The sequence below is a fragment of the Amia ocellicauda genome, chromosome 14 (assembly GCF_036373705.1).
Source record: "Amia ocellicauda isolate fAmiCal2 chromosome 14, fAmiCal2.hap1, whole genome shotgun sequence".
NCBI lineage: Eukaryota > Metazoa > Chordata > Actinopteri > Amiiformes > Amiidae > Amia > Amia ocellicauda.
This window is the reverse complement of record NC_089863.1, coordinates 2,775,304-2,800,024: the sequence shown is the minus strand read 5'-3', so window position 1 is coordinate 2,800,024 and position 24,721 is coordinate 2,775,304. Positions and strand designations below refer to the sequence as shown.

General features: G+C 43.9%; 4 protein-coding genes and 4 non-coding genes across 8 annotated transcripts; 2 read left to right on the top strand and 6 right to left on the bottom strand.

Annotated features, from left to right (window-relative positions):
- Nucleotides 1–95: 95 nt before the first annotated feature.
- LOC136768271 (uncharacterized) lies at nt 96–993 on the bottom strand. Its single transcript, XM_066722372.1, has 2 exons — nt 410–993; nt 96–263 (listed from the first exon to the last, which is right to left on the bottom strand). Exons 1-2 carry the CDS (start codon nt 869–871, stop codon nt 111–113), a joined length of 615 nt encoding a protein of 204 aa, XP_066578469.1. The 5' UTR covers nt 872–993; the 3' UTR covers nt 96–110.
- A 3,022-nt stretch (nt 994–4,015) lies between these two features.
- Nucleotides 4,016–4,087, bottom strand: trnaa-cgc (transfer RNA alanine (anticodon CGC)). Its single transcript has one exon. It is a non-coding gene; the product is annotated as a tRNA-Ala (tRNA).
- A 1,370-nt stretch (nt 4,088–5,457) lies between these two features.
- On the top strand, nt 5,458–5,528 carry trnag-ccc (transfer RNA glycine (anticodon CCC)). The gene has a single exon. It is a non-coding gene; the product is annotated as a tRNA-Gly (tRNA).
- A 3,317-nt stretch (nt 5,529–8,845) lies between these two features.
- Nucleotides 8,846–10,601, bottom strand: LOC136768270 (zona pellucida sperm-binding protein 3-like). Its single transcript, XM_066722370.1, has 7 exons — nt 10,448–10,601; nt 10,194–10,368; nt 9,999–10,113; nt 9,748–9,845; nt 9,588–9,661; nt 9,188–9,436; nt 8,846–8,973 (listed from the first exon to the last, which is right to left on the bottom strand). The coding sequence occupies exons 1-7, from the start codon at nt 10,512–10,514 to the stop codon at nt 8,861–8,863; spliced, it is 891 nt and encodes a 296-aa protein (XP_066578467.1). The 5' UTR covers nt 10,515–10,601; the 3' UTR covers nt 8,846–8,860.
- Nucleotides 10,602–10,771: 170 nt separating this feature from the next.
- Nucleotides 10,772–11,664, bottom strand: LOC136767983 (uncharacterized). The gene is made up of 2 exons (XM_066722045.1): nt 11,086–11,664; nt 10,772–10,939 (listed from the first exon to the last, which is right to left on the bottom strand). The coding sequence occupies exons 1-2, from the start codon at nt 11,545–11,547 to the stop codon at nt 10,787–10,789; spliced, it is 615 nt and encodes a 204-aa protein (XP_066578142.1). The 5' UTR covers nt 11,548–11,664; the 3' UTR covers nt 10,772–10,786.
- Nucleotides 11,665–14,691: 3,027 nt separating this feature from the next.
- trnaa-cgc (transfer RNA alanine (anticodon CGC)) lies at nt 14,692–14,763 on the bottom strand. The gene has a single exon. It is a non-coding gene; the product is annotated as a tRNA-Ala (tRNA).
- A 1,370-nt stretch (nt 14,764–16,133) lies between these two features.
- trnag-ccc (transfer RNA glycine (anticodon CCC)) lies at nt 16,134–16,204 on the top strand. Its single transcript has one exon. It is a non-coding gene; the product is annotated as a tRNA-Gly (tRNA).
- Nucleotides 16,205–19,589: 3,385 nt separating this feature from the next.
- On the bottom strand, nt 19,590–22,337 carry LOC136768063 (zona pellucida sperm-binding protein 3). Its single transcript, XM_066722118.1, has 9 exons — nt 21,755–22,337; nt 21,459–21,608; nt 21,119–21,275; nt 20,865–21,039; nt 20,670–20,784; nt 20,419–20,516; nt 20,258–20,331; nt 19,727–20,106; nt 19,590–19,649 (listed from the first exon to the last, which is right to left on the bottom strand). Exons 1-8 carry the CDS (start codon nt 22,214–22,216, stop codon nt 19,742–19,744), a joined length of 1,596 nt encoding a protein of 531 aa, XP_066578215.1. The 5' UTR covers nt 22,217–22,337; the 3' UTR covers nt 19,590–19,649; nt 19,727–19,741.
- Between the last annotated feature and the right edge of the window lie 2,384 nt (nt 22,338–24,721).

Sequence of the window (24,721 nt, the reverse complement as noted above, 5' to 3'; positions counted from 1 at the left end):
AGTTCTTAGTGCAAGTTGTGGACATCAGCTGGACTGAGGGAGATCACAGAACACACAGCATGGTTTTGTGCACCAGGTCTGGTGCAGTTGGGATCCAGGTTAGAAGAGGGTCAAATGCTATGTAGAGTTCTGGAAGCAAATCCATACCGGTTGTAGACAAGCTGGATGGGCACAGTGAAGGACACGCCCCGGATTACTGGGTGTGAAGAAGTTGGCGGGGAGTAGCGCAGAGTGTTGGAGTACACCAGTCGGCCATTAATGATCTACAGGATTAAGTTGGACACCATGGAAGAGGGAGGAGCCATTATGAAGATACAGGAACCAGCATCACAGCTATCCAGTTATCATTACTTCCCAGAAAACACGTAGCATGGAACAGTGCAAGCTGCGAATCCACACGGCTACTTACCGATCGATTGTTCCCACACTCGTTCAGCCCGTAGATGAAGTAGTAGTAGTGCTCAGTGGTCTTACTGACGGCGCAGCTCCCCAGCATGAGCTCCGAAGGCCTGCACCTGAAACCGTTGATGTTCTTATGCACTGCCACGTACATCTTACTGTAGTCTCCCCACACTGCAACGCCTCGGTTCTGGACCTTCTTGGGATGCACGCCTTTCCGTAGGTTGTCACCGGGGAACAGGATGCGCCTCAGGTCATCCGGCATGGGCTCGCTGCCAGTGGCCGGCCGGAGTTTCTTTGGGTCTACCAGAGGAGCCGACGCCTGGATGAACATGGGGAGAATGCGGTAGTGCTTGGACAGCGTATCGATGTCGGAGGATTCCTTTGAAGTCTCATTGTCACGGCCGGCAAAGATCGGTGTAGGTAATAATACTCCTACACAGAGGCAGAGAGCAATGCAGCACAGCTTCATTGCACACAGAACAAGCACGTGACAAAGCCACTGGAAAGAGAGGATTAAACAACAGCTCTGCAATAACCACTAAACCCCCAGTTCACTCACAGACACACTAGCCCAGAAAGTGATAATCATTAGGGCACGGCTCCTGCTCTATATAGGGCTAGACGTAAATAACAAACAGCTGCTATTGCGATCTCTCAATTAACACATCCAGCTGAATCATCCCTATTGGTATCTGCTGCTTGTATGTTGTGTGTAATGCCTGGATACATTTATTAATGTGTTTGTTATATCCAGTGAATTAGAGGGCTAGGTCTGTCATTTTTGTATTATGTTGTTCACATAAGTTGAAGTGCCTATAGCTTTCAAATTGCAGTTTAAATTCATTGTTTCACAAATTCCACCTAATCAAGCCATTGTTAAAGCTAAGGGCAGCTGCATTGTCTGGAATTCATTTGGAAAAGGCGTTAATTGCTGGAACCCTGTTGATTTACTTAACGTGGTTGAAATGCCCCTCGTGAGCATCTCTTGCTCAATGAGCTTGTCAGGGCGTTTGTTTCGTCAGAGGACGATATGTTTACTGCAATATGTGCTACAGAAGTAAAGGAAGTCTGTTTCATGAACAATTTATCTGTATTGTCAGCTCCTCCTTAATCATTATTATTATTGGTAGTATCATAAACCTTTGACAAAACTATGCTGTGCTATTGCTGATGACTTTATAAATGAAATAAGCTTAGCTGTTCACTACGTTTCCCAATGCATGATAATGTCAGTCTGCTTATCATTGCCACAGGATCCCACACGATCATTTGTATTCCATCATCCGAAAAGTTGTCCGTCAAGGACAGGGCACATTAGATCCGTTCAAACCTCACAAAGTACACAACCTTTGCAGTTTCTTGCACTGTTGTGCGTTCCTTTAGCTACACAAATTATATAATAATAACTAGCCAATCAATTGTATTCATAATGCACTTTTCTCATATCAAATAGCGCTACAAGTCAAACAGTCAGAACATACAAAATCAAACAGGCAACACAACAGTAGCAACGCAAGAGTATTTAATAAAATTTGCAAACTAAGAGTAAGAGAGATCCTTAAAAGCTTTTGTATAAAGGTGAGTTTTAAGAAATGTCTTACAGGTATGGCGTGTAGGGGCGCTTCTCAAAGCGTTGCACAGCCGTGGAGTTGCTACAGTAGTTTGCAACGGGGTTGCTGAAGCTTTAACATACTTTTTTACAGAAATGTAAATAAATACATCCCTAATTGCACACAAACTACACCTCACCATGAAGACACAAAAGAATGTACAGTTCAACATGATACTGTTTATTTGAAAGTGCAAATCTTTGTAAAACTGTAAGTCACATCTTCATTGTTTATCTGTGCTGAACCAGACTTGAATACATCGACAATGTTACCTAGTATTTGCTGAAACCTGCCAGTTGCAAAATATCTCAACGGTGAACGCAGCTCCAAACGTTTTGGTAAGGTATGACTGCGCTTCGATGTAGGTCCTCAAACAGGATCAACTATGTCTGTGAGGTTAAGTATGTTTCATGCTGCTAATCTATACAGCAATCATACGTCTTCCTCCCAAGAAACCTCTAAAGGCTTTTGCCTGTCTTTAAATAGCTGCGGTGTGCGTGTTGGATGCCGGCGAACTAGATGAAGTCTACAGACTTCCTGAATGTTAAAAAGTCAGATAAAGCTCTGATCCTGCTCAAAAGCACGATCATTTTTGAGCTCGGATCTGAGCTCAGATTGAGTCCTGATCCGTTTAGTACAACACAATTGAGATCAAGATCAAGATCTGATCCCGTTAGTACAACCCACCCCTAGAGCATTTGCTTCTCTGGCTCATGTTCCCTTTCAGGTGATGCTTCCCACAGCACATACAGGGTGAAATGTGAAAGCACTGAAACCTGGAAAGCTGCTCCAGTGCATGGAGAAGCTTGGTGTGCAGTCTTGAACAGGAAAGTGGAAATAACGCAGGGCTTTGCAAACTTGTATTGATTGCAATATAGGACTGGCTGTGACGGTAACAGGTGGATGTGTGTGTTAAGAGCAGAGTGGCACAGTGCAAGCCAGCTGGGCTTATAACCCAGAGGGTGATGCATTGAAACCCTTTTGTTTTTTGATCCTTTTCGAAAAAGATCTGGAAAGCTGCTAATGGACAATTTCATTCCGCACTCATGAACAGGAAAGTTGAGATTCCCAAAATCGGCCTTCCCAAATGTTTGACTGATTGCAATATGGACAACAAATTGCCTGCCACTTTGCCATGCTGGAATCAAGTTCGACTGGAATCACATATTGTGTGGACCTTATATATAAGTGTTTGTGGTATAGTGGTTAGCATAGCTGCCTTCTGATCAGTTGATCTAAGTTTGATTCCCAGCCAATACAAAAGACACTTGCTTCTCTGTCTATTCTCAGCTGGCAAGTGTACGCTTTCATGCTACTTTAAATGCTTTTTGCAAAATCAACAAGAGTGTGCATTTTCACTTTACAGTGCCAGCTGTGCAATTACTCATGCAACCTTTGTGTTACTGGTGACTGCTGGTGTACAAAACACTGACCCTGACGTCATTTGAACACACAGCCTTCTGATCTGGAGTCAGACGCGCTACCCTTGCCACACGAGGTCTCTGGCCTAAGGGCGGTTGATGAAACGCTCGGGTGAATACTGGTGAAAGTATTCTTCTTCTTCTTCGTCTTCTTCTTCTTGTGCAACTGACACAGCATGCTCTCTATCTTGCTTTGATTGCACATGTAATTTCATCATGAATTTAGGTCCGTTCCTAGCTGATGGATTGATTATGGAGAGAGGGAGGGTCAACATATAAGTCGGTGTCCTGTGGGGGACAATGCTTTGCTAAGGAGTCTGCATTTGGTAGACTTTCGAGGTGCACAATTCAGTGGGAGAAAATGCATCGTTGGGTGCTTGGTTAACACTTCTTTTTTAGTAGCTTAGTAGCTCCACTTCTCACAATAAATGCATACACACAGTGTTTCTCGGACGAATGCTGGGAGAGAGTGCCGAAAAGGTTCACGCTAGTGTGACCGATGAATCACGGGATCCTGATTTCATCGGTATTTGCTATGTGCATCCAATGACATAGTGCACGGACTCCATTAAAAGACAGCCATGGAGATGCTGAGGATTGAACTCAGGACCTCATACATGCGAAGCATGCGCTCTACCACTGAGCTACATCCCCACTGCCAGCCTGCTTTTCTCACACTTTGAATCTCTGTCAACAACAAACTAACAAGCCAAAAGAGAAAGAAAAGAGCAGTGTTTGGTCATTACTCACAGAAAATAATATATTACATTGTATTCTTTACTCATATATACAGTAACTTAATACTTATTACTCCCTGGGCAAAGTAAGTAGTTACTTTACTATTAGATTACTTTGCATTTCACCCCAAACTTTGCGGGACCTCATTAAACAATTACAAAGTTACACCCACACATGCGGTCGAATGAAGACAGAAACACACTGTTATCTCTTGTTGTTCTAATAAAGCGCCACAGGAAAACCAGGCCAGTGTCGGAAGTCCACGCCCTGTTGTGGGAGGAGCGGAGCAATTGTGGGTTTGGTTTGTGTCTCGTTTTAAGCAACTCTACGAGCGATAGAGCCTGGTGTGGAAAGGACTTTTGTTGCTATTTTATTCTGTATGCTTTAGATGATTGGAGACAGCGTAATAAATACGTTTCTCTTAAGAGATATTAGGAATAGCTTAACGTCTATAGACAACATTATATTCAGACAAGCATTACACTACGGTAAGAGAACGTTTCCATGTGCAACACTAAAATAAATATTTGCTATTTTATTATTATTGTTGTTGTTATTGTAATCATCATTAGTAGATTAGTATTTTAAATGGCTCAACTTGACTCCCTTAACTTATTACTCTTACTACAGATTTGTAACTGCAAACAACAATTTTTGTAATATTTGTAATATACACCGTAGGCGTCCTTAACCAGGGCAAGTTGCAGTTGATACAAAATACACACATTTCACAATGAATCGTACAGTAACAGCAGCTACAATAGAGCAGGTTATATCTGAACTAAAGTGTGCACGTTGCACTCGTGGTGTTTATGGACTTATGGACGCATTTATGAAACCAGTCCTTAATGTTTTAGAGGGAAACCCAGATCTGCTGTATTTATGTATTCATTCATTGAACTTGTAAATGGGCACACGTTAACGAAATCGTGTTCGCCTTCATACTGATTGTCTCTGCAGGGCAGTTATACAACAGACCAGCAAACCATCCACAAAAACAACAGCCTGCAACACCGCCTAGTTGTTCATAAAATATTAATAATATCGGCTGCTACCAATCCCATTACTATCCTTCAGTTTTGAATATTCCGATGCACTATCATGAAGATATATTTTCCACAAATGCCAACCATGCCCCTGTGATGTAGTGATTGGCTAGGTACGAATTAAGCAGATCGACAACAGACTAATAAGGATAATCATTAAGACATCATCTTGCCCCATGGGACGTTTTCTAGACGTCTTGTGAATTTGCTTCAAGGACACAAGCCAGAGCTTCCCCAGCAGCGCCAGTGGTGTAGTGGTATCATACAAGATTCCCATTCTTGTGACTCGGGTTTGATTCCCGGCTGGCGCATCTAACACAGCCCGCTTTCTTTCTTGCTTTGATTGTAATTGTCATCTAATTTTTTTTTCATTACAGAATGCAGCGGCTAGACTTTTTTTATCAATTGACTGGATCATTTCTTTCTTTTGAGGTTATTCAATTTCAAAAACACAAAGACAATGCTTTCTGGGAGTTATATTTCAGAAATAAATCGAGGCACATTGGTGACAAACGCAAGCCCTGATCTGCACAATAGGTAGTAAAATTCTGCTGCAGCAGAGAAGGGGTAGTAATCCATCTCTTGTTATTTCACAGGAGTTCATATGTGCCCGTTTCAAGATCAAGAGCGGACGGGACAATTCCTGTAACTATTCACGAGTGGGAGCTACCTTTCCTTTTGAATTCTACCACACTGATCTGCACACCTGTGCAATATAAGGGTTGTTTGTGCTTTCTGATGAAATTCCTCTGGAGGCTTGGCTTTGCATCCCACTTCTGACAAGGGATCTTTTACCACCCAGGAACACACACTTACCTGTTGTGGCAACAAGGACAACAGGATTTGAGGACTGTGCTGAAAACAACACTACACAAAGAAATCAATGTTGAAAGAATTTCCCACCCCGACATTTTTGGCACAAATCTGGAACAAACTCCCCAGTGATGTGGATGAAGCTGAAAATGTGGGAACATTCAAAACCACACTGGATAGGATCCTTGGATCACTTTGTTATTAAATGGACACCAAAACAGGCACGATGGGGCAAAGCTATAGATTTATTTCGGGGGTCTCCTCGATCAGGTTAAATATTTATTTCAAAGTGAACAGTGTAGATACATCCAAAATATGGGCTTTGCAAACTAAGCATTCAGTCAAAATTATTTCTCCAAACATTGAGATTTAGCATTTCATTATATAGAAATGTGGGTAAAAAAAATACACGGAGGCTGTGAAAAAGGACACTCTGAAGCAAAAGGACTCAGGGGTTACAGTTGGCACCCTATAGATTTGCGCTTGCCTGATGCATTTCTCTCACTTGACACAGCAGGGTTTAGATTTCATTTAATCCAATTCATCCCCCTTGTCTATTAAGGGTCAAACTAGAGAGAGCATTAAATGTTTGGACACCATTTTGACAGCCACTCTCTGCAGAGTGAATCATGTGAATGAATCCAGGGCAGGTAAAGAATGCTAACCGCCAGCAGGAAAGCAGTTACAAACAAATATTGACAGCAATCGGCCTTCCTTTCTTTCTAAGCTGTCTGGGTGATATTGTCCCTCTTAATGTACGGCTGGGGTTGTGGGCTGCAGGATTATTTTGATCTTCAGAGTGGTTGGCAATAGGCGGACTTCAATTAGTCAAGCATCATGGTTTGTAGACCCTCCATCAGTTGGAATACCAGAACAGGTGTGTAGCGTTATGTTGGGTGTATTTGGATAAGAGCATTTGGGCTCTGAGCTGAAGCACTGATCTAAAGAAGACCTCTCCCCCCCCAAAGTTATCAGATTTCCTTAGCTCATCAGCTTGGAACTGGTTTGCATCAAAGTGACAGTTTTGGGGAGGATGGCACCGAGAATGGGCCGAATGGTTTAGAGTCCTGCTGTGAAATGTCTGGAGAAAGGGGCCTGTAGGTGATAAAAACTCTTTGAAGTGGATGAGAGCCGAAATCCCGACATAGAGCTACGAACCCAGGCCAACCGGCATTTCCAAAAGATGGCATGGATTGACATCAGTCATAAATCAAGCCCCCCTCCAATAGGACACTGGGGGCTGAAACTGAAATCCAATCTCAAGAACTCAGGGACCAACCACCTATTGATCTGACAGACTATAAGGAACAGCGGACATTCTTTCTCTCTCTCTCACCTGAACCAGTAACTCGCTGCCACAGCTCAACCTGTAGCTCTGTTGCCAGAACCGGAACCAGAAACCAACCAAGTCTTTGCCGGCAACAGAAGAGTTAAACTGGGAGAAGGAGATTGAGCCGTACGAAGAATTCTTTAAAGGACTTTATTAAATAAAGAACTTTACAGACTGCGCTGCCCGCCTGTGCCCACCTGATCAGTGGAGTTTTACAGCTGGACAATTGACTAAGTCGACTGTATACGAAAGTGTCAGTCATTTAAATAGCTATTTGAGTCTTAAGAAACTTGACCCTTGGAACAAACAGGGCCCTGCTTTCCTCAAAGATTTTGTCTTCAAATAAGTACGGTGAGAGACCCTGCTTGCCAAGAAGATTTTGTGCACAACCTTGGAGCCTTCAAACCAGTGGAAAATCTTTTTGGAAACGACTCTACTTTCGCGAAACCCCAACTTCCAGGTGCATTGACTGAGTGGAAGTTCTTGGACAAAGCCGAACCGGACTGCCTTTGTTCCAAAACACACGGACCTCGTGCCGTGTGCTGTTATCTGAGCCCGAAGCCAGAGAGGCCTCTCTGCGACGAAGTTCAGATAAGTTTAACAGTTTGGCGTTCATGATTCATGACATTTGAGAAATCAATTAGAAATGTTAATCTGTGATTCATAACTCTAGAATGTGTAATATCATTTAGTTTTCTTAAATATAAATGTGTGTTGCATTAAACTGTTTTGTTGATGATTTTAGAAATAAAATCTGTCAACGCCGAGAAATATCTTCTCATTCCCGTTTAACTGTTTAGTCTGAAATTGACACAAGTTAATAGACATTAGATTATTGGTGGCCCTGCCTATCCTTAATCATTGAATAATAATCAGTTAAGGGAAATTGTGGTAACAAGTAATGATAGGATCTTTCTCGGCACCTAAACGTAAATGAGACTGATATATATATATATATAATGAGAAGTTACCGGACATAAATACTAACCTGCGTAGTTATTTAATGTCTGACTAATAATACTAACGAGAGACTCACCTTCGTCTTACTAACCGGTATTGTAGTCAATGTGTTTATAACCTTTTTTGTTTAACGATTTGTGTGTTATCATATGCGATGCCATGGTCTTTGGTTTGGTCACGGAAACGATTCGTCTTTGATTTGTTGATCTAGAGTTGAATTTTTATTAGTTTTTCCCTTTTGTATAATTAGTGTAGTGCTACATTTAGTCTTTGTTTTGAATAAATTTGACAATTTATATCTTTGGAATTGGTGTCTGCATCCAAGTATTACAGAGATTGAGTTCTACAAGATTCCAGGATTCGTGATAAGGTGATACTATAAATTCACTTCTTTCATTGAAATTTATAAGTGTACCTTACGCTACAGGCATCAAGTGATGCAGGTGGAACCATGATGCATGCAGTCTACAATAAGCTGGATTCAGCCCATGTCATCATAGGCCACTGCACCCCTTTGACGGGGCCCTCAGAATAGGGACCTCATGTCAGAAGTACTGGTAGCAGTGGATTGGAATAAAGAGAGGAGACCCAGATGCATTTTGAAGGTTTATTGGTTCCATTGCAACAAGCAGACACTGGAATTCCTCCGGGACCTGGGGAGAGAAGGAGCAGATGAGCACTGTAGCCTGGGCAACAGAGCAGTGGAGCACTAGGAGAGGAAGACCCTTACCTGCCAGCCATCCCATTACACTGGGAATCGTTTATCCTCATCCTCCTCCTCCTCCTCCTCATCCTCCTCTCTATGGAACTCCTCTCGCTCATCATCCTCATCCTCATCCTGAAAGCTCGCCCAAGACTCCCCTTTACCTTTAAACAGTTCAGCTGCATAGTCTTCCGATGCCACGGGTCCCTCTTCAGAGACATCCCAGGAATGCACCTCTACCGCTGCAGATTCCTCTGGGTGAGAGTCCACTTGCCTAGCTTCTCCTTCAGCATGCGGTTCCAGGATGGGGCTCCCTTCTTCCCCTGATCTATGGGATCCTTCCACAGAGTTCATTTTAGCACCAGGATGCTCCAAGGGCAGCAGGTGACTGGTCACTAGGCCACTCCTCTGAGCTGGTGTCAATACAGACAAGGAAAGAGGATTGAGGAGTTACGGATGGTGCGTGTTCTTAGTCTATAGGACATGTGGGTATAGAGGGACTGCAAGTCGACGCACTTGCAAGTCAAAGAACGGAGCCAAGATTCATAGCACCAGTATACCCACCTTCTGCCCGGTCCCCAGAACACCAGGAGTCACAGCACACACACACAGCATGGTTCCCATACAGCTCCTCCCACCTGTTCACAAGAGGAGAGGGTCACGGGCCTGTTTTTCCCCCCCCTCGCAGGCTGCCCAGAGCAGCAGGCTGCTGCAATAGAGGTACCTTTTAGCTTTTCGGTTGTAGGTGCAGGATTTGGCGCCTGGAGTCACATGTTCTGCCACAGTCATGGTGCAGTGCATGTACAGCTCAGTCATCCCATGCTGTAGGGGAGCAGACAACATACAGGGATTGGCTTCAAATCACTATAAAAATGTTCTCCCACATCCTCGGGAAAAGGCTTCCTATCGAACTTGGCTCAGCAATGGTGGAAAAGTGACACAGTGGGCTCCATCATAGCAGCATGCATTGGATACCTCAGACAGGGTCTTCTGAAACAGGAAGGCGTCGATGGTGAAGCGGAGAACGTCCTTCCTCGTGTACGGCACGAACCTGGACTGGCACCCATCAGCCTTGCTGTCTACCAGGCACCTGTGGGCAAGCAGAGACGTTGGCATCTTGACCAGAAGACAGGGTGAAAGCTAGTTAAGCCACCGAGAATAAGGCCTTACCCAAAGTTGTCAATCACGGTGAACCTGGGCTTAGAGTGCCGATCTGGAGAGGCCGTGGCATAGCAGGACTGGATGAACAGCCGCTGCCCTTCAGTGGCAAAGTAGCCTGTGGCCTGGAAGTACATGGGCTGACCCAGGTAGTAGATGTTCTTTGGGGAGAGTCTGAGCCACTGCTCTGTGGAAGCAGAGCAGGGTTATACATCCATGCACACACACCCTTCCACAAGCAGCCAGCAAAGTTACAGATACCGTACCATTGGTGGTGACCAGGATGTAGCCATGTCTGTTCTTCAGCTCTCTGAAGAAGGCAGATTTGTCCATGCCTGGAAGGGTGCTGCCATGCTGGGGGAATGTGGGCTGGTAGCCAATCTTGTAGGAATAGTGGAACCTGCAAAGGCAGTACAGCAGAGCAGATCAGGAAGGAGGCAGCCAGTTGCCTCCAATTACTGCTCTACACCTCAGATGAAGCCTCATCAAGGCACTAGTTCTTAGTGCAAGTTGTGGACATCAGCTGGACTGAGGGAGATCACAGAACACACAGCATGGTTTTGTGCACCAGGTCTGGTGCAGTTGGGATCCAGGTTAGAAGAGGGTCAAATGCTATGTAGAGTTCTGGAAGCAAATCCATACCGGTTGTAGACAAGCTGGATGGGCACAGTGAAGGACACGCCCCGGATTACTGGGTGTGAAGAAGTTGGCGGGGAGTAGCGCAGAGTGTTGGAGTACACCAGTCGGCCATTAATGATCTACAGGATTAAGTTGGACACCATGGAAGAGGGAGGAGCCATTATGAAGATACAGGAACCAGCATCACAGCTATCCAGTTATCATTACTTCCCAGAAAACACGTAGCATGGAACAGTGCAAGCTGCGAATCCACACGGCTACTTACCGATCGATTGTTCCCACACTCGTTCAGCCCGTAGATGAAGTAGTAGTAGTGCTCAGTGGTCTTACTGACGGCGCAGCTCCCCAGCATGAGCTCCGAAGGCCTGCACCTGAAACCGTTGATGTTCTTATGCACTGCCACGTACATCTTACTGTAGTCTCCCCACACTGCAACGCCTCGGTTCTGGACCTTCTTGGGATGCACGCCTTTCCGTAGGTTGTCACCGGGGAACAGGATGCGCCTCAGGTCATCCGGCATGGGCTCGCTGCCAGTGGCCGGCCGGAGTTTCTTTGGGTCTACCAGAGGAGCCGACGCCTGGATGAACATGGGGAGAATGCGGTAGTGCTTGGACAGCGTATCGATGTCGGAGGATTCCTTTGAAGTCTCATTGTCACGGCCAGCAAAGATCGGTGTAGGTAATAATACTCCTACACAGAGGCAGAGAGCAATGCAGCACAGCTTCATTGCACACAGAACAAGCACGTGACAAAGCCACTGGAAAGAGAGGATTAAACAACAGCTCTGCAATAACCACTAAACCCCCAGTTCACTCACAGACACACTAGCCCAGAAAGTGATAATCATTAGGGCACGGCTCCTGCTCTATATAGGGCTAGACGTAAATAACAAACAGCTGCTATTGCGATCTCTCAATTAACACATCCAGCTGAATCATCCCTATTGGTATCTGCTGCTTGTATGTTGTGTGTAATGCCTGGATACATTTATTAATGTGTTTGTTATATCCAGTAAATTAGAGGGCTAGGTCTGTCATTTTTGTATTATGTTGTTCACATAAGTTGAAGTGCCTATAGCTTTCAAATTGCAGTTTAAATTCATTGTTTCACAAATTCCACCTAATCAAGCCATTGTTAAAGCTAAGGGCAGCTGCATTGTCTGGAATTCATTTGGAAAAGGCGTTAATTGCTGGAACCCTGTTGATTTACTTAACGTGGTTGAAATGCCCCTCGTGAGCATCTCTTGCTCAATGAGCTTGTCAGGGCGTTTGTTTCGTCAGAGGACGATATGTTTACTGCAATATGTGCTACAGAAGTAAAGGAAGTCTGTTTCATGAACAATTTATCTGTATTGTCAGCTCCTCCTTAATCATTATTATTATTGGTAGTATCATAAACCTTTGACAAAACTATGCTGTGCTATTGCTGATGACTTTATAAATGAAATAAGCTTAGCTGTTCACTACGTTTCCCAATGCATGATAATGTCAGTCTGCTTATCATTGCCACAGGATCCCACACGATCATTTGTATTCCATCATCCGAAAAGTTGTCCGTCAAGGACAGGGCACATTAGATCCGTTCAAACCTCACAAAGTACACAACCTTTGCAGTTTCTTGCACTGTTGTGCGTTCCTTTAGCTACACAAATTATATAATAATAACTAGCCAATCAATTGTATTCATAATGCACTTTTCTCATATCAAATAGCGCTACAAGTCAAACAGTCAGAACATACAAAATCAAACAAGCAACACAACAGTAGCAACGCAAGAGTATTTAATAAAATTTGCAAACTAAGAGTAAGAGAGATCCTTAAAAGCTTTTGTATAAAGGTGAGTTTTAAGAAATGTCTTACAGGTATGGCGTGTAGGGGCGCTTCTCAAAGCGTTGCACAGCCGTGGAGTTGCTACAGTAGTTTGCAACGGGGTTGCTGAAGCTTTAACATACTTTTTTACAGAAATGTAAATAAATACATCCCTAATTGCACACAAACTACACCTCACCATGAAGACACAAAAGAATGTACAGTTCAACATGATACTGTTTATTTGAAAGTGCAAATCTTTGTAAAACTGTAAGTCACATCTTCATTGTTTATCTGTGCTGAACCAGACTTGACTACATCGACAATGTTACCTAGTATTTGCTGAAACCTGCCAGTTGCAAAATATCTCAACGGTGAACGCAGCTCCAAATGTTTTGGTAAGGTATGACTGCGCTTCGATGTAGGTCCTCAAACAGGATCAACTATGTCTGTGAGGTTAAGTATGTTTCATGCTGCTAATCTATACAGCAATCATACGTCTTCCTCCCAAGAAACCTCTAAAGGCTTTTGCCTGTCTTTAAATAGCTGCGGTGTGCGTGTTGGATGCCGGCGAACTAGATGAAGTCTACAGACTTCCTGAATGTTAAAAAGTCGGATAAAGCTCTGATCCTGCTCAAAAGCACGATCATTTTTGAGCTCGGATCTGAGCTCAGATTGAGTCCTGATCCGTTTAGTACAACACAATTGAGATCAAGATCAAGATCTGATCCCGTTAGTACAACCCACCCCTAGAGCATTTGCTTCTCTGGCTCATGTTCCCTTTCAGGTGATGCTTCCCACAGCACATACAGGGTGAAATGTGAAAGCACTGAAACCTGGAAAGCTGCTCCAGTGCATGGAGAAGCTTGGTGTGCAGTCTTGAACAGGAAAGTGGAAATAACACAGGGCTTTGCAAACTTGTATTGATTGCAATATAGGACTGGCTGTGACGGTAACAGGTGGATGTGTGTGTTAAGAGCAGAGTGGCACAGTGCAAGCCAGCTGGGCTTATAACCCAGAGGGTGATGCATTGAAACCCTTTTGTTTTTTGATCCTTTTCGAAAAAGATCTGGAAAGCTGCTAATGGACAATTTCATTCCGCACTCATGAACAGGAAAGTTGAGATTCCCAAAATCGGCCTTCCCAAATGTTTGACTGATTGCAATATGGACAACAAATTGCCTGCCACTTTGCCATGCTGGAATCAAGTTCGACTGGAATCACATATTGTGTGGACCTTATATATAAGTGTTTGTGGTATAGTGGTTAGCATAGCTGCCTTCTGATCAGTTGATCTAAGTTTGATTCCCAGCCAATACAAAAGACACTTGCTTCTCTGTCTATTCTCAGCTGGCAAGTGTACGCTTTCATGCTACTTTAAATGCTTTTTGCAAAATCAACAAGAGTGTGCATTTTCACTTTACAGTGCCAGCTGTGCAATTACTCATGCAACCTTTGTGTTACTGGTGACTGCTGGTGTACAAAACACTGACCCCGACGTCATTTGAACACACAGCCTTCTGATCTGGAGTCAGACGCGCTACCCTTGCCACACGAGGTCTCTGGCCTAAGGGCGGTTGATGAAACGCTCGGGTGAATACTGGTGAAAGTATTCTTCTTCTTCTTCGTCTTCTTCTTCTTGTGCAACTGACACAGCATGCTCTCTATCTTGCTTTGATTGCACATGTAATTTCATCATGAATTTAGGTCCGTTCCTAGCTGATGGATTGATTATGGAGAGAGGGAGGGTCAACATATAAGTCGGTGTCCTGTGGGGGACAATGCTTTGCTAAGGAGTCTGCATTTGGTAGACTTTCGAGGTGCACAATTCAGTGGGAGAAAACGCATCGTTGGGTGCTTGGTTAACACTTCTTTTTTAGTAGCTTAGTAGCTCCACTTCTCACAATAAATGCATACACACAGTGTTTCTCGGACGAATGCTGGGAGAGAGTGCCGAAAAGGTTCACGCTAGTGTGACCGATGAATCACGGGATCCTGATTTCATCGGTATTTGCTATGTGCATCCAATGACATAGTGCACGGACTCCATTAAAAGACAGCCATGGAGATGCTGAGGATTGAACTCAGGACCTCATACATGCGAAGCATGCGCTCTACCACTGAGCTACATCCCCACTGCCAGCTTGCTTTTCTCACACTTTGAATCTCTGTCAACAACAAACTAACAAGCCAAAAGAGAAAGAAAAGAGCAGTGTTTGGTCATTACTCACAGAAAATAATATATTACATTGTATTCTTTACTCATATAAACAGTAACTTAATACTTATTACTCCCTGGGCAAAGTAAGTAGTTACTTTACTATTAGATTACTTTGCATTTCACCCCAAACGTTGCGGGACCTCATTAAACAATTACAAAGTTACACCCACACATGCGGTCGAATGAAGACAGAAACACACTGTTATCTCTTGTTGTTCTAATAAAGCGCCACAGGAAAACCAGGCCAGTGTCGGAAGTCCACGCCCTGTTGTGGGAGGAGCGGAGCAATTGTGGGTTTGGTTTGTGTCTCGTTTTAAGCAACTCTACGAGCGATAGAGCCTGGTGTGGAAAGGACTTTTGTTGCTATTTTATTCTGTATGCTTTAGATGATTGGAGACAGCGTAATAAATACGTTTCTCTTAAGAGATATTAGGAATAGCTTAACGTCTATAGACAACATTATATTCAGACAAGCATTACACTACGGTAAGAGAACGTTTCCATGTGCAACACTAAAATAAATATTTGCTATTTTATTATTATTGTTGTTGTTATTGTAATCATCATTAGTAGATTAGTATTTTAAATGGCTCAACTTGACTCCCTTAACTTATTACTCTTACTACAGATTTGTAACTGCAAACAACAATTTTTGTAATATTTGTAATATACACCGTAGGCGTCCTTAACCAGGGCAAGTTGCAGTTGATACAAAATACACACATTTCACAATGAATCGTACAGTAACAGCAGCTACAATAGAGCAGGTTATATCTGAACTAAAGTGTGCACGTTGCACTCGTGGTGTTTATGGACTTATGGACGCATTTATGAAACCAGTCCTTAATGTTTTAGAGGGAAACCCAGATCTGCTGTATTTATGTATTCATTCATTGAACTTGTAAATGGGCACACGTTAACGAAATCGTGTTCGCCTTCATACTGATTGTCTCTGCAGGGCAGTTATACAACAGACCAGCAAACCATCCACAAAAACAACAGCCTGCAACACCGCCGAGTTGTTCATAAAATATTAATAATATCGGCTGCTACCAATCCCATTACTATCCTTCAGTTTTGAATATTCCGATGCACTATCATGAAGATATATTTTCCACAAATGCCAACCATGCCCCTGTGATGTAGTGATTGGCTAGGTACGAATTAAGCAGATCGACAACAGACTAATAAGGATAATCATTAAGACATCATCTTGCCCCATGGGACGTTTTCTAGACGTCTTGTGAATTTGCTTCAAGGACACAAGCCAGAGCTTCCCCAGCAGCGCCAGTGGTGTAGTGGTATCATACAAGATTCCCATTCTTGTGACTCGGGTTTGATTCCCGGCTGGCGCATCTAACACAGCCCGCTTTCTTTCTTGCTTTGATTGTAATTGTCATCTAATTTTTTTTTCATTACAGAATGCAGCGGCTAGACTTTTTTTATCAATTGACTGGATCATTTCTTTCTTTTGAGGTTATTCAATTTCAAAAACACAAAGACAATGCTTTCTGGGAGTTATATTTCAGAAATAAATCGAGGCACATTGGTGACAAACGCAAGCCCTGATCTGCACAATAGGTAGTAAAATTCTGCTGCAGCAGAGAAGGGGTAGTAATCCATCTCTTGTTATTTCACAGGAGTTCATATGTGCCCGTTTCAAGATCAAGAGCGGACGGGACAATTCCTGTAACTATTCACGAGTGGGAGCTACCTTTCCTTTTGAATTCTACCACACTGATCTGCACACCTGTGCAATATAAGGGTTGTTTGTGCTTTCTGATGAAATTCCTCTGGAGGCTTGGCTTTGCATCCCACTTCTGACAAGGGATCTTTTACCACCCAGGAACACACACTTACCTGTTGTGGCAACAAGGACAACAGGATTTGAGGACTGTGCTGAAAACAACACTACACAAAGAAATCAATGTTGAAAGAATTTCCCACCCCGACATTTTTGGCACAAATCTGGAACAAACTCCCCAGTGATGTGGATGAAGCTGAAAATGTGGGAACATTCAAAACCACACTGGATAGGATCCTTGGATCACTTTGTTATTAAATGGACACCAAAACAGGCACGATGGGGCAAAGCTATAGATTTATTTCGGGGGTCTCCTCGATCAGGTTAAATATTTATTTCAAAGTGAACAGTGTAGATACATCCAAAATATGGGCTTTGCAAACTAAGCATTCAGTCAAAATTATTTCTCCAAACATTGAGATTTAGCATTTCATTATATAGAAATGTGGGTAAAAAAAATACACGGAGGCTGTGAAAAAGGACACTCTGAAGCAAAAGGACTCAGGGGTTACAGTTGGCACCCTATAGATTTGCGCTTGCCTGATGCATTTCTCTCACTTGACACAGCAGGGTTTAGATTTCATTTAATCCAATTAATCCCCCTTGTCTATTAAGGGTCAAACTAGAGAGAGCATTAAATGTTTGGACACCATTTTGACAGCCACTCTCTGCAGAGTGAATCATGTGAATGAATCCAGGGCAGGTAAAGAATGCTAACCGCCAGCAGGAAAGCAGTTACAAACAAATATTGACAGCAATCGGCCTTCCTTTCTTTCTAAGCTGTCTGGGTGATATTGTCCCTCTTAATGTACGGCTGGGGTTGTGGGCTGCAGGATTATTTTGATCTTCAGAGTGGTTGGCAATAGGCGGACTTCAATTAGTCAAGCATCATGGTTTGTAGACCCTCCATCAGTTGGAATACCAGAACAGGTGTGTAGCGTTATGTTGGGTGTATTTGGATAAGAGCATTTGGGCTCTGAGCTGAAGCACTGATCTAAAGAAGACCTCTCCCCCCCCAAAGTTATCAGATTTCCTTAGCTCATCAGCTTGGAACTGGTTTGCATCAAAGTGACAGTTTTGGGGAGGATGGCACCGAGAATGGGCCGAATGGTTTAGAGTCCTGCTGTGAAATGTCTGGAGAAAGGGGCCTGTAGGTGATAAAAACTCTTTGAAGTGGATGAGAGCCGAAATCCCGACATAGAGCTACGAACCCAGGCCAACCGGCATTTCCAAAAGATGGCATGGATTGACATCAGTCATAAATCAAGCCCCCCTCCAATAGGACACTGGGGGCTGAAACTGAAATCCAATCTCAAGAACTCAGGGACCAACCACCTATTGATCTGACAGACTATAAGGAACAGCGGACATTCTTTCTCTCTCTCTCACCTGAACCAGTAACTCGCTGCCACAGCTCAACCTGTAGCTCTGTTGCCAGAACCGGAACCAGAAACCAACCAAGTCTTTGCCGGCAACAGAAGAGTTAAACTGGGAGAAGGAGATTGAGCCGTACGAAGAATTCTTTAAAGGACTTTATTAAATAAAGAACTTTACAGACTGCGCTGCCCGCCTGTGCCCACCTGATCAGTGGAGTTTTACAGCTGGACAATTGACTAAGTCGACTGTATACGAAAGTGTCAGTCATTTAAATAGCTATTTGAGTCTTAAGAAACTTGACCCTTGGAACAAACAGGGCCCTGCTTTCCTCAAAGATTTTGTCTTCAAATAAGTACGGTGAGAGACCCTGCTTGCCAAGAAGATTTTGTGCACAACCTTGGAGCCTTCAAACCAGTGGAAAATCTTTTTGGAAACGACTCTACTTTCGCGAAACCCCAACTTCCAGGTGCATTGACTGAGTGGAAGTTCTTGGACAAAGCCGAACCGGACTGCCTTTGTTCCAAAACACACGGACCTCGTGCCGTGTGCTGTTATCTGAGCCCGAAGCCAGAGAGGCCTCTCTGCGACGAAGTTCAGATAAGTTTAACAGTTTGGCGTTCATGATTCATGACATTTGAGAAATCAATTAGAAATGTTAATCTGTGATTCATAACTCTAGAATGTGTAATATCATTTAGTTTTCTTAAATATAAATGTGTGTTGCATTAAACTGTTTTGTTGATGATTTTAGAAATAAAATCTGTCAACGCCGAGAAATATCTTCTCATTCCCGTTTAACTGTTTAGTCTGAAATTGACACAAGTTAATAGACATTAGATTATTGGTGGCCCTGCCTATCCTTAATCATTGAATAATAATCAGTTAAGGGAAATTGTGGTAACAAGTAATGATAGGATCTTTCTCGGCACCTAAACGTAAATGAGACTGATATATATATATATATAATGAGAAGTTACCGGACATAAATACTAACCTGCGTAGTTATTTAATGTCTGACTAATAATACTAACGAGAGACTCACCTTCGTCTTACTAACCGGTATTGTAGTCAATGTGTTTATAACCTTTTTTGTTTAACGATTTGTGTGTTATCATATGCGATGCCATGGTCTTTGGTTTGGTCACGGAAACGATTCGTCTTTGATTTGTTGATCTAGAGTTGAATTTTTATTAGTTTTTCCCTTTTGTATAATTAGTGTAGTGCTACATTTAGTCTTTGTTTTGAATAAATTTGACAATTTATATCTTTGGAATTGGTGTCTGCATCCAAGTATTACAGAGATTGAGTTCTACAAGATTCCAGGATTCGTGATAAGGTGATACTATAAATTCACTTCTTTCATTGAAATTTATAAGTGTACCTTACGCTACAGGCATCAAGTGATGCAGGTGGAACCATGATGCATGCAGTCTACAATAAGCTGGATTCAGCCCATGTCATCATAGGCCACTGCACCCCTTTGACGGGGCCCTCAGAATAGGGACCTCATGTCAGAAGTACTGGTAGCAGTGGATTGGAATAAAGAGAGGAGACCCAGATGCATTTTGAAGGTTTATTGGTTCCATTGCAACAAGCAGACACTGGAATTCCTCCGGGACCTGGGGAGAGAAGGAGCAGATGAGCACTGTAGCCTGGGCAACAGAGCAGTGGAGCACTAGGAGAGGAAGACCCTTACCTGCCAGCCATCCCATTACACTGGGAATCGTTTATCCTCATCCTCCTCCTCCTCATCCTCCTCTCTATGGAACTCCTCTCGCTCATCATCCTCATCCTCATCCTGAAAGCTCGCCCAAGACTCCCCTTTACCTTTAAACAGTTCAGCTGCATAGTCTTCCGATGCCACGGGTCCCTCTTCAGAGACATCCCAGGAATGCACCTCTACCGCTGCAGATTCCTCTGGGTGAGAGTCCACTTGCCTAGCTTCTCCTTCAGCATGCGGTTCCAGGATGGGGCTCCCTTCTTCCCCTGATCTATGGGATCCTTCCACAGAGTTCATTTTAGCACCAGGATGCTCCAAGGGCAGCAGGTGACTGGTCACTAGGCCACTCCTCTGAGCTGGTGTCAATACAGACAAGGAAAGAGGATTGAGGAGTTACGGATGGTGCGTGTTCTTAGTCTATAGGACATGTGGGTATAGAGGGACTGCAAGTCGACGCACTTGCAAGTCAAAGAACGGAGCCAAGATTCATAGCACCAGTATACCCACCTTCTGCCCGGTCCCCAGAACACCTGGAGTCACAGCACACACACACAGCATGGTTCCCATACAGCTCCTCCCACCTGTTCACAAGAGGAGAGGGTCACGGGCCTGTTTTTCCCCCCCCCTCACAGGCTGCCCAGAGCAGCAGGCTGCTGCAATAGAGGTACCTTTTAGCTTTTCGGTTGTAGGTGCAGGATTTGGCGCCTGGAGTCACATGTTCTGCCACAGTCATGGTGCAGTGCATGTACAGCTCAGTCATCCCATGCTGTAGGGGAGCAGACAACATACAGGGATTGGCTTCAAATCACTATAAAAAGGTTCTCCCACATCCTCGGGAAAAGGCTTCCTATCGATCTTGGCTCAGCAATGGTGGAAAAGTGACACAGTGGGCTCCATCATAGCAGCATGCATTGGATACCTCAGACAGGGTCTTCTGAAACAGGAAGGCGTCGATGGTGAAGCGGAGAACGTCCTTCCTCGTGTACGGCACGAACCTGGACTGGCACCCATCAGCCTTGCTGTCTACCAGGCACCTGTGGGCAAGCAGAGACGTTGGCATCTTGACCAGAAGACGGGGTGAAAGCTAGTTAAGCCACCGAGAATAAGGCCTTACCCAAAGTTGTCAATCACGGTGAACCTGGGCTTAGAGTGCCGATCTGGAGAGGCCGTGGCATAGCAGGACTGGATGAACAGCCGCTGCCCTTCAGTGGCAAAGTAGCCTGTGGCCTGGAAGTACATGGGCTGACCCAGGTAGTAGATGTTCTTTGGGGAGAGTCTGAGCCACTGCTCTGTGGAAGCAGAGCAGGGTTATACATCCATGCACACACACCCTTCCACAAGCAGCCAGCAAAGTTACAGATACCGTACCATTGGTGGTGACCAGGATGTAGCCATGTCTGTTCTTCAGCTCTCTGAAGAAGGCAGATTTGTCCATGCCTGGAAGGGTGCTGCCATGCTGGGGGAATGTGGGCTGGTAGCCAATCTTGTAGGAATAGTGGAACCTGCAAAGGCAGTACAGCAGAGCAGATCAGGAAGGAGGCAGCCAGTTGCCTCCAATTACTGCTCTACACCTCAGATGAAGCCTCATAGGCACTAGTTCTTAGTGCAAGTTGTGGACATCAGCTGGACTGAGGGAGATCACAGAACACACAGCATGGTTTTGTGCACCAGGTCTGGTGCAGTTGGGATCCAGGTTAGAAGAGGGTCAAATGCTATGTAGAGTTCTGGAAGCAAATCCATACCGGTTGTAGACAAGCTGGATGGGCACAGTGAAGGACACGCCCCGGATTACTGGGTGTGAAGAAGTTGGCGGGGAGTAGCGCAGAGTGTTGGAGTACACCAGTCGGCCATTAATGATCTACAGGATTAAGTTGGACACCATGGAAGAGGGAGGAGCCATTATGAAGATACAGGAACCAGCATCACAGCTATCCAGTTATCATTACTTCCCAGAAAACACGTAGCATGGAACAGTGCAAGCTGCGAATCCACACGGCTACTTACCGATCGATTGTTCCCACACTCGTTCAGCCCGTAGATGAAGTAGTAGTAGTGCTCAGTGGTCTTACTGACGGCGCAGCTCCCCAGCATGAGCTCCGAAGGCCTGCACCTGAAACCGTTGATGTTCTTATGCACTGCCACGTACATCTTACTGTAGTCTCCCCACACTGCAACGCCTCGGTTCTGGACCTTCTTGGGATGCACGCCTTTCCGTAGGTTGTCACCGGGGAACAGGATGCGCCTCAGGTCATCCGGCATGGGCTCGCTGCCAGTGGCCGGCCGGAGTTTCTTTGGGTCTACCAGAGGAGCCGACGCCTGGATGAACATGGGGAGAATGCGGTAGTGCTTGGACAGCGTATCGATGTCGGAGGATTCCTTTGAAGTCTCATTGTCACGGCCGGCAAAGATCGGTGTAGGTAATAATACTCCTACACAGAGGCAGAGAGCAATGCAGCACAGCTTCATTGCACACAGAACAAGCACGTGACAAAGCCACTGGAAAGAGAGGATTAAACAACAGCTCTGCAATAACCACTAAACCCCCAGTTCACTCACAGACACACTAGCCCAGAAAGTGATAATCATTAGGGCACGGCTCCTGCTCTATATAGGGCTAGACGTAAATAACAAACAGCTGCTATTGCGATCTCTCAATTAACACATCCAGCTGAATCATCCCTATTGGTATCTGCTGCTTGTATGTTGTGTGTAATGCCTGGATACATTTATTAATGTGTTTGTTATATCCAGTGAATTAGAGGGCTAGGTCTGTCATTTTTGTATTATGTTGTTCACATAAGTTGAAGTGCCTATAGCTTTCAAATTGCAGTTTAAATTCATTGTTTCACAAATTCCACCTAATCAAGCCATTGTTAAAGCTAAGGGCAGCTGCATTGTCTGGAATTCATTTGGAAAAGGCGTTAATTGCTGGAACCCTGTTGATTTACTTAACGTGGTTGAAATGCCCCTCGTGAGCATCTCTTGCTCAATGAGCTTGTCAGGGCGTTTGTTTCGTCAGAGGACGATATGTTTACTGCAATATGTGCTACAGAAGTAAAGGAAGTCTGTTTCATGAACAATTTATCTGTATTGTCAGCTCCTCCTTAATCATTATTATTATTGGTAGTATCATAAACCTTTGACAAAACTATGCTGTGCTATTGCTGATGACTTTATAAATGAAATAAGCTTAGCTGTTCACTACGTTTCCCAATGCATGATAATGTCAGTCTGCTTATCATTGCCACAGGATCCCACACGATCATTTGTATTCCATCATCCGAAAAGTTGTCCGTCAAGGACAGGGCACATTAGATCCGTTCAAACCTCACAAAGTACACAACCTTTGCAGTTTCTTGCACTGTTGTGCGTTCCTTTAGCTACACAAATTATATAATAATAACTAGCCAATCAATTGTAATCATAATGCACTTTTCTCATATCAAATAGCGCTACAAGTCAAACAGTCAGAACATACAAAATCAAACAGGCAACACAACAGTAGCAACGCAAGAGTATTTAATAAAATTTGCAAACTAAGAGTAAGAGAGATCCTTAAAAGCTTTTGTATAAAGGTGAGTTTTAAGAAATGTCTTACAGGTATGGCGTGTAGGGGCGCTTCTCAAAGCGTTGCACAGCCGTGGAGTTGCTACAGTAGTTTGCAACGGGGTTGCTGAAGCTTTAACATACTTTTTTACAGAAATGTAAATAAATACATCCCTAATTGCACACAAACTACACCTCACCATGAAGACACAAAAGAATGTACAGTTCAACATGATACTGTTTATTTGAAAGTGCAAATCTTTGTAAAACTGTAAGTCACATCTTCATTGTTTATCTGTGCTGAACCAGACTTGACTACATCGACAATGTTACCTAGTATTTGCTGAAACCTGCCAGTTGCAAAATATCTCAACGGTGAACGCAGCTCCAAACGTTTTGGTAAGGTATGACTGCGCTTCGATGTAGGTCCTCAAACAGGATCAACTATGTCTGTGAGGTTAAGTATGTTTCATGCTGCTAATCTATACAGCAATCATACGTCTTCCTCCCAAGAAACCTCTAAAGGCTTTTGCCTGTCTTTAAATAGCTGCGGTGTGCGTGTTGGATGCCGGCGAACTAGATGAAGTCTACAGACTTCCTGAATGTTAAAAAGTCGGATAAAGCTCTGATCCTGCTCAAAAGCACGATCATTTTTGAGCTCGGATCTGAGCTCAGATTGAGTCCTGATCCGTTTAGTACAACACAATTGAGATCAAGATCAAGATCTGATCCCGTTAGTACAACCCACCCCTAGAGCATTTGCTTCTCTGGCTCATGTTCCCTTTCAGGTGATGCTTCCCACAGCACATACAGGGTGAAATGTGAAAGCACTGAAACCTGGAAAGCTGCTCCAGTGCATGGAGAAGCTTGGTGTGCAGTCTTGAACAGGAAAGTGGAAATAACGCAGGGCTTTGCAAACTTGTATTGATTGCAATATAGGACTGGCTGTGACGGTAACAGGTGGATGTGTGTGTTAAGAGCAGAGTGGCACAGTGCAAGCCAGCTGGGCTTATAACCCAGAGGGTGATGCATTGAAACCCTTTTGTTTTTTGATCCTTTTCGAAAAAGATCTGGAAAGCTGCTAATGGACAATTTCATTCCGCACTCATGAACAGGAAAGTTGAGATTCCCAAAATCGGCCTTCCCAAATGTTTGACTGATTGCAATATGGACAACAAATTGCCTGCCACTTTGCCATGCTGGAATCAAGTTCGACTGGAATCACATATTGTGTGGACCTTATATATAAGTGTTTGTGGTATAGTGGTTAGCATAGCTGCCTTCTGATCAGTTGATCTAAGTTTGATTCCCAGCCAATACAAAAGACACTTGCTTCTCTGTCTATTCTCAGCTGGCAAGTGTACGCTTTCATGCTACTTTAAATGCTTTTTGCAAAATCAACAAGAGTGTGCATTTTCACTTTAC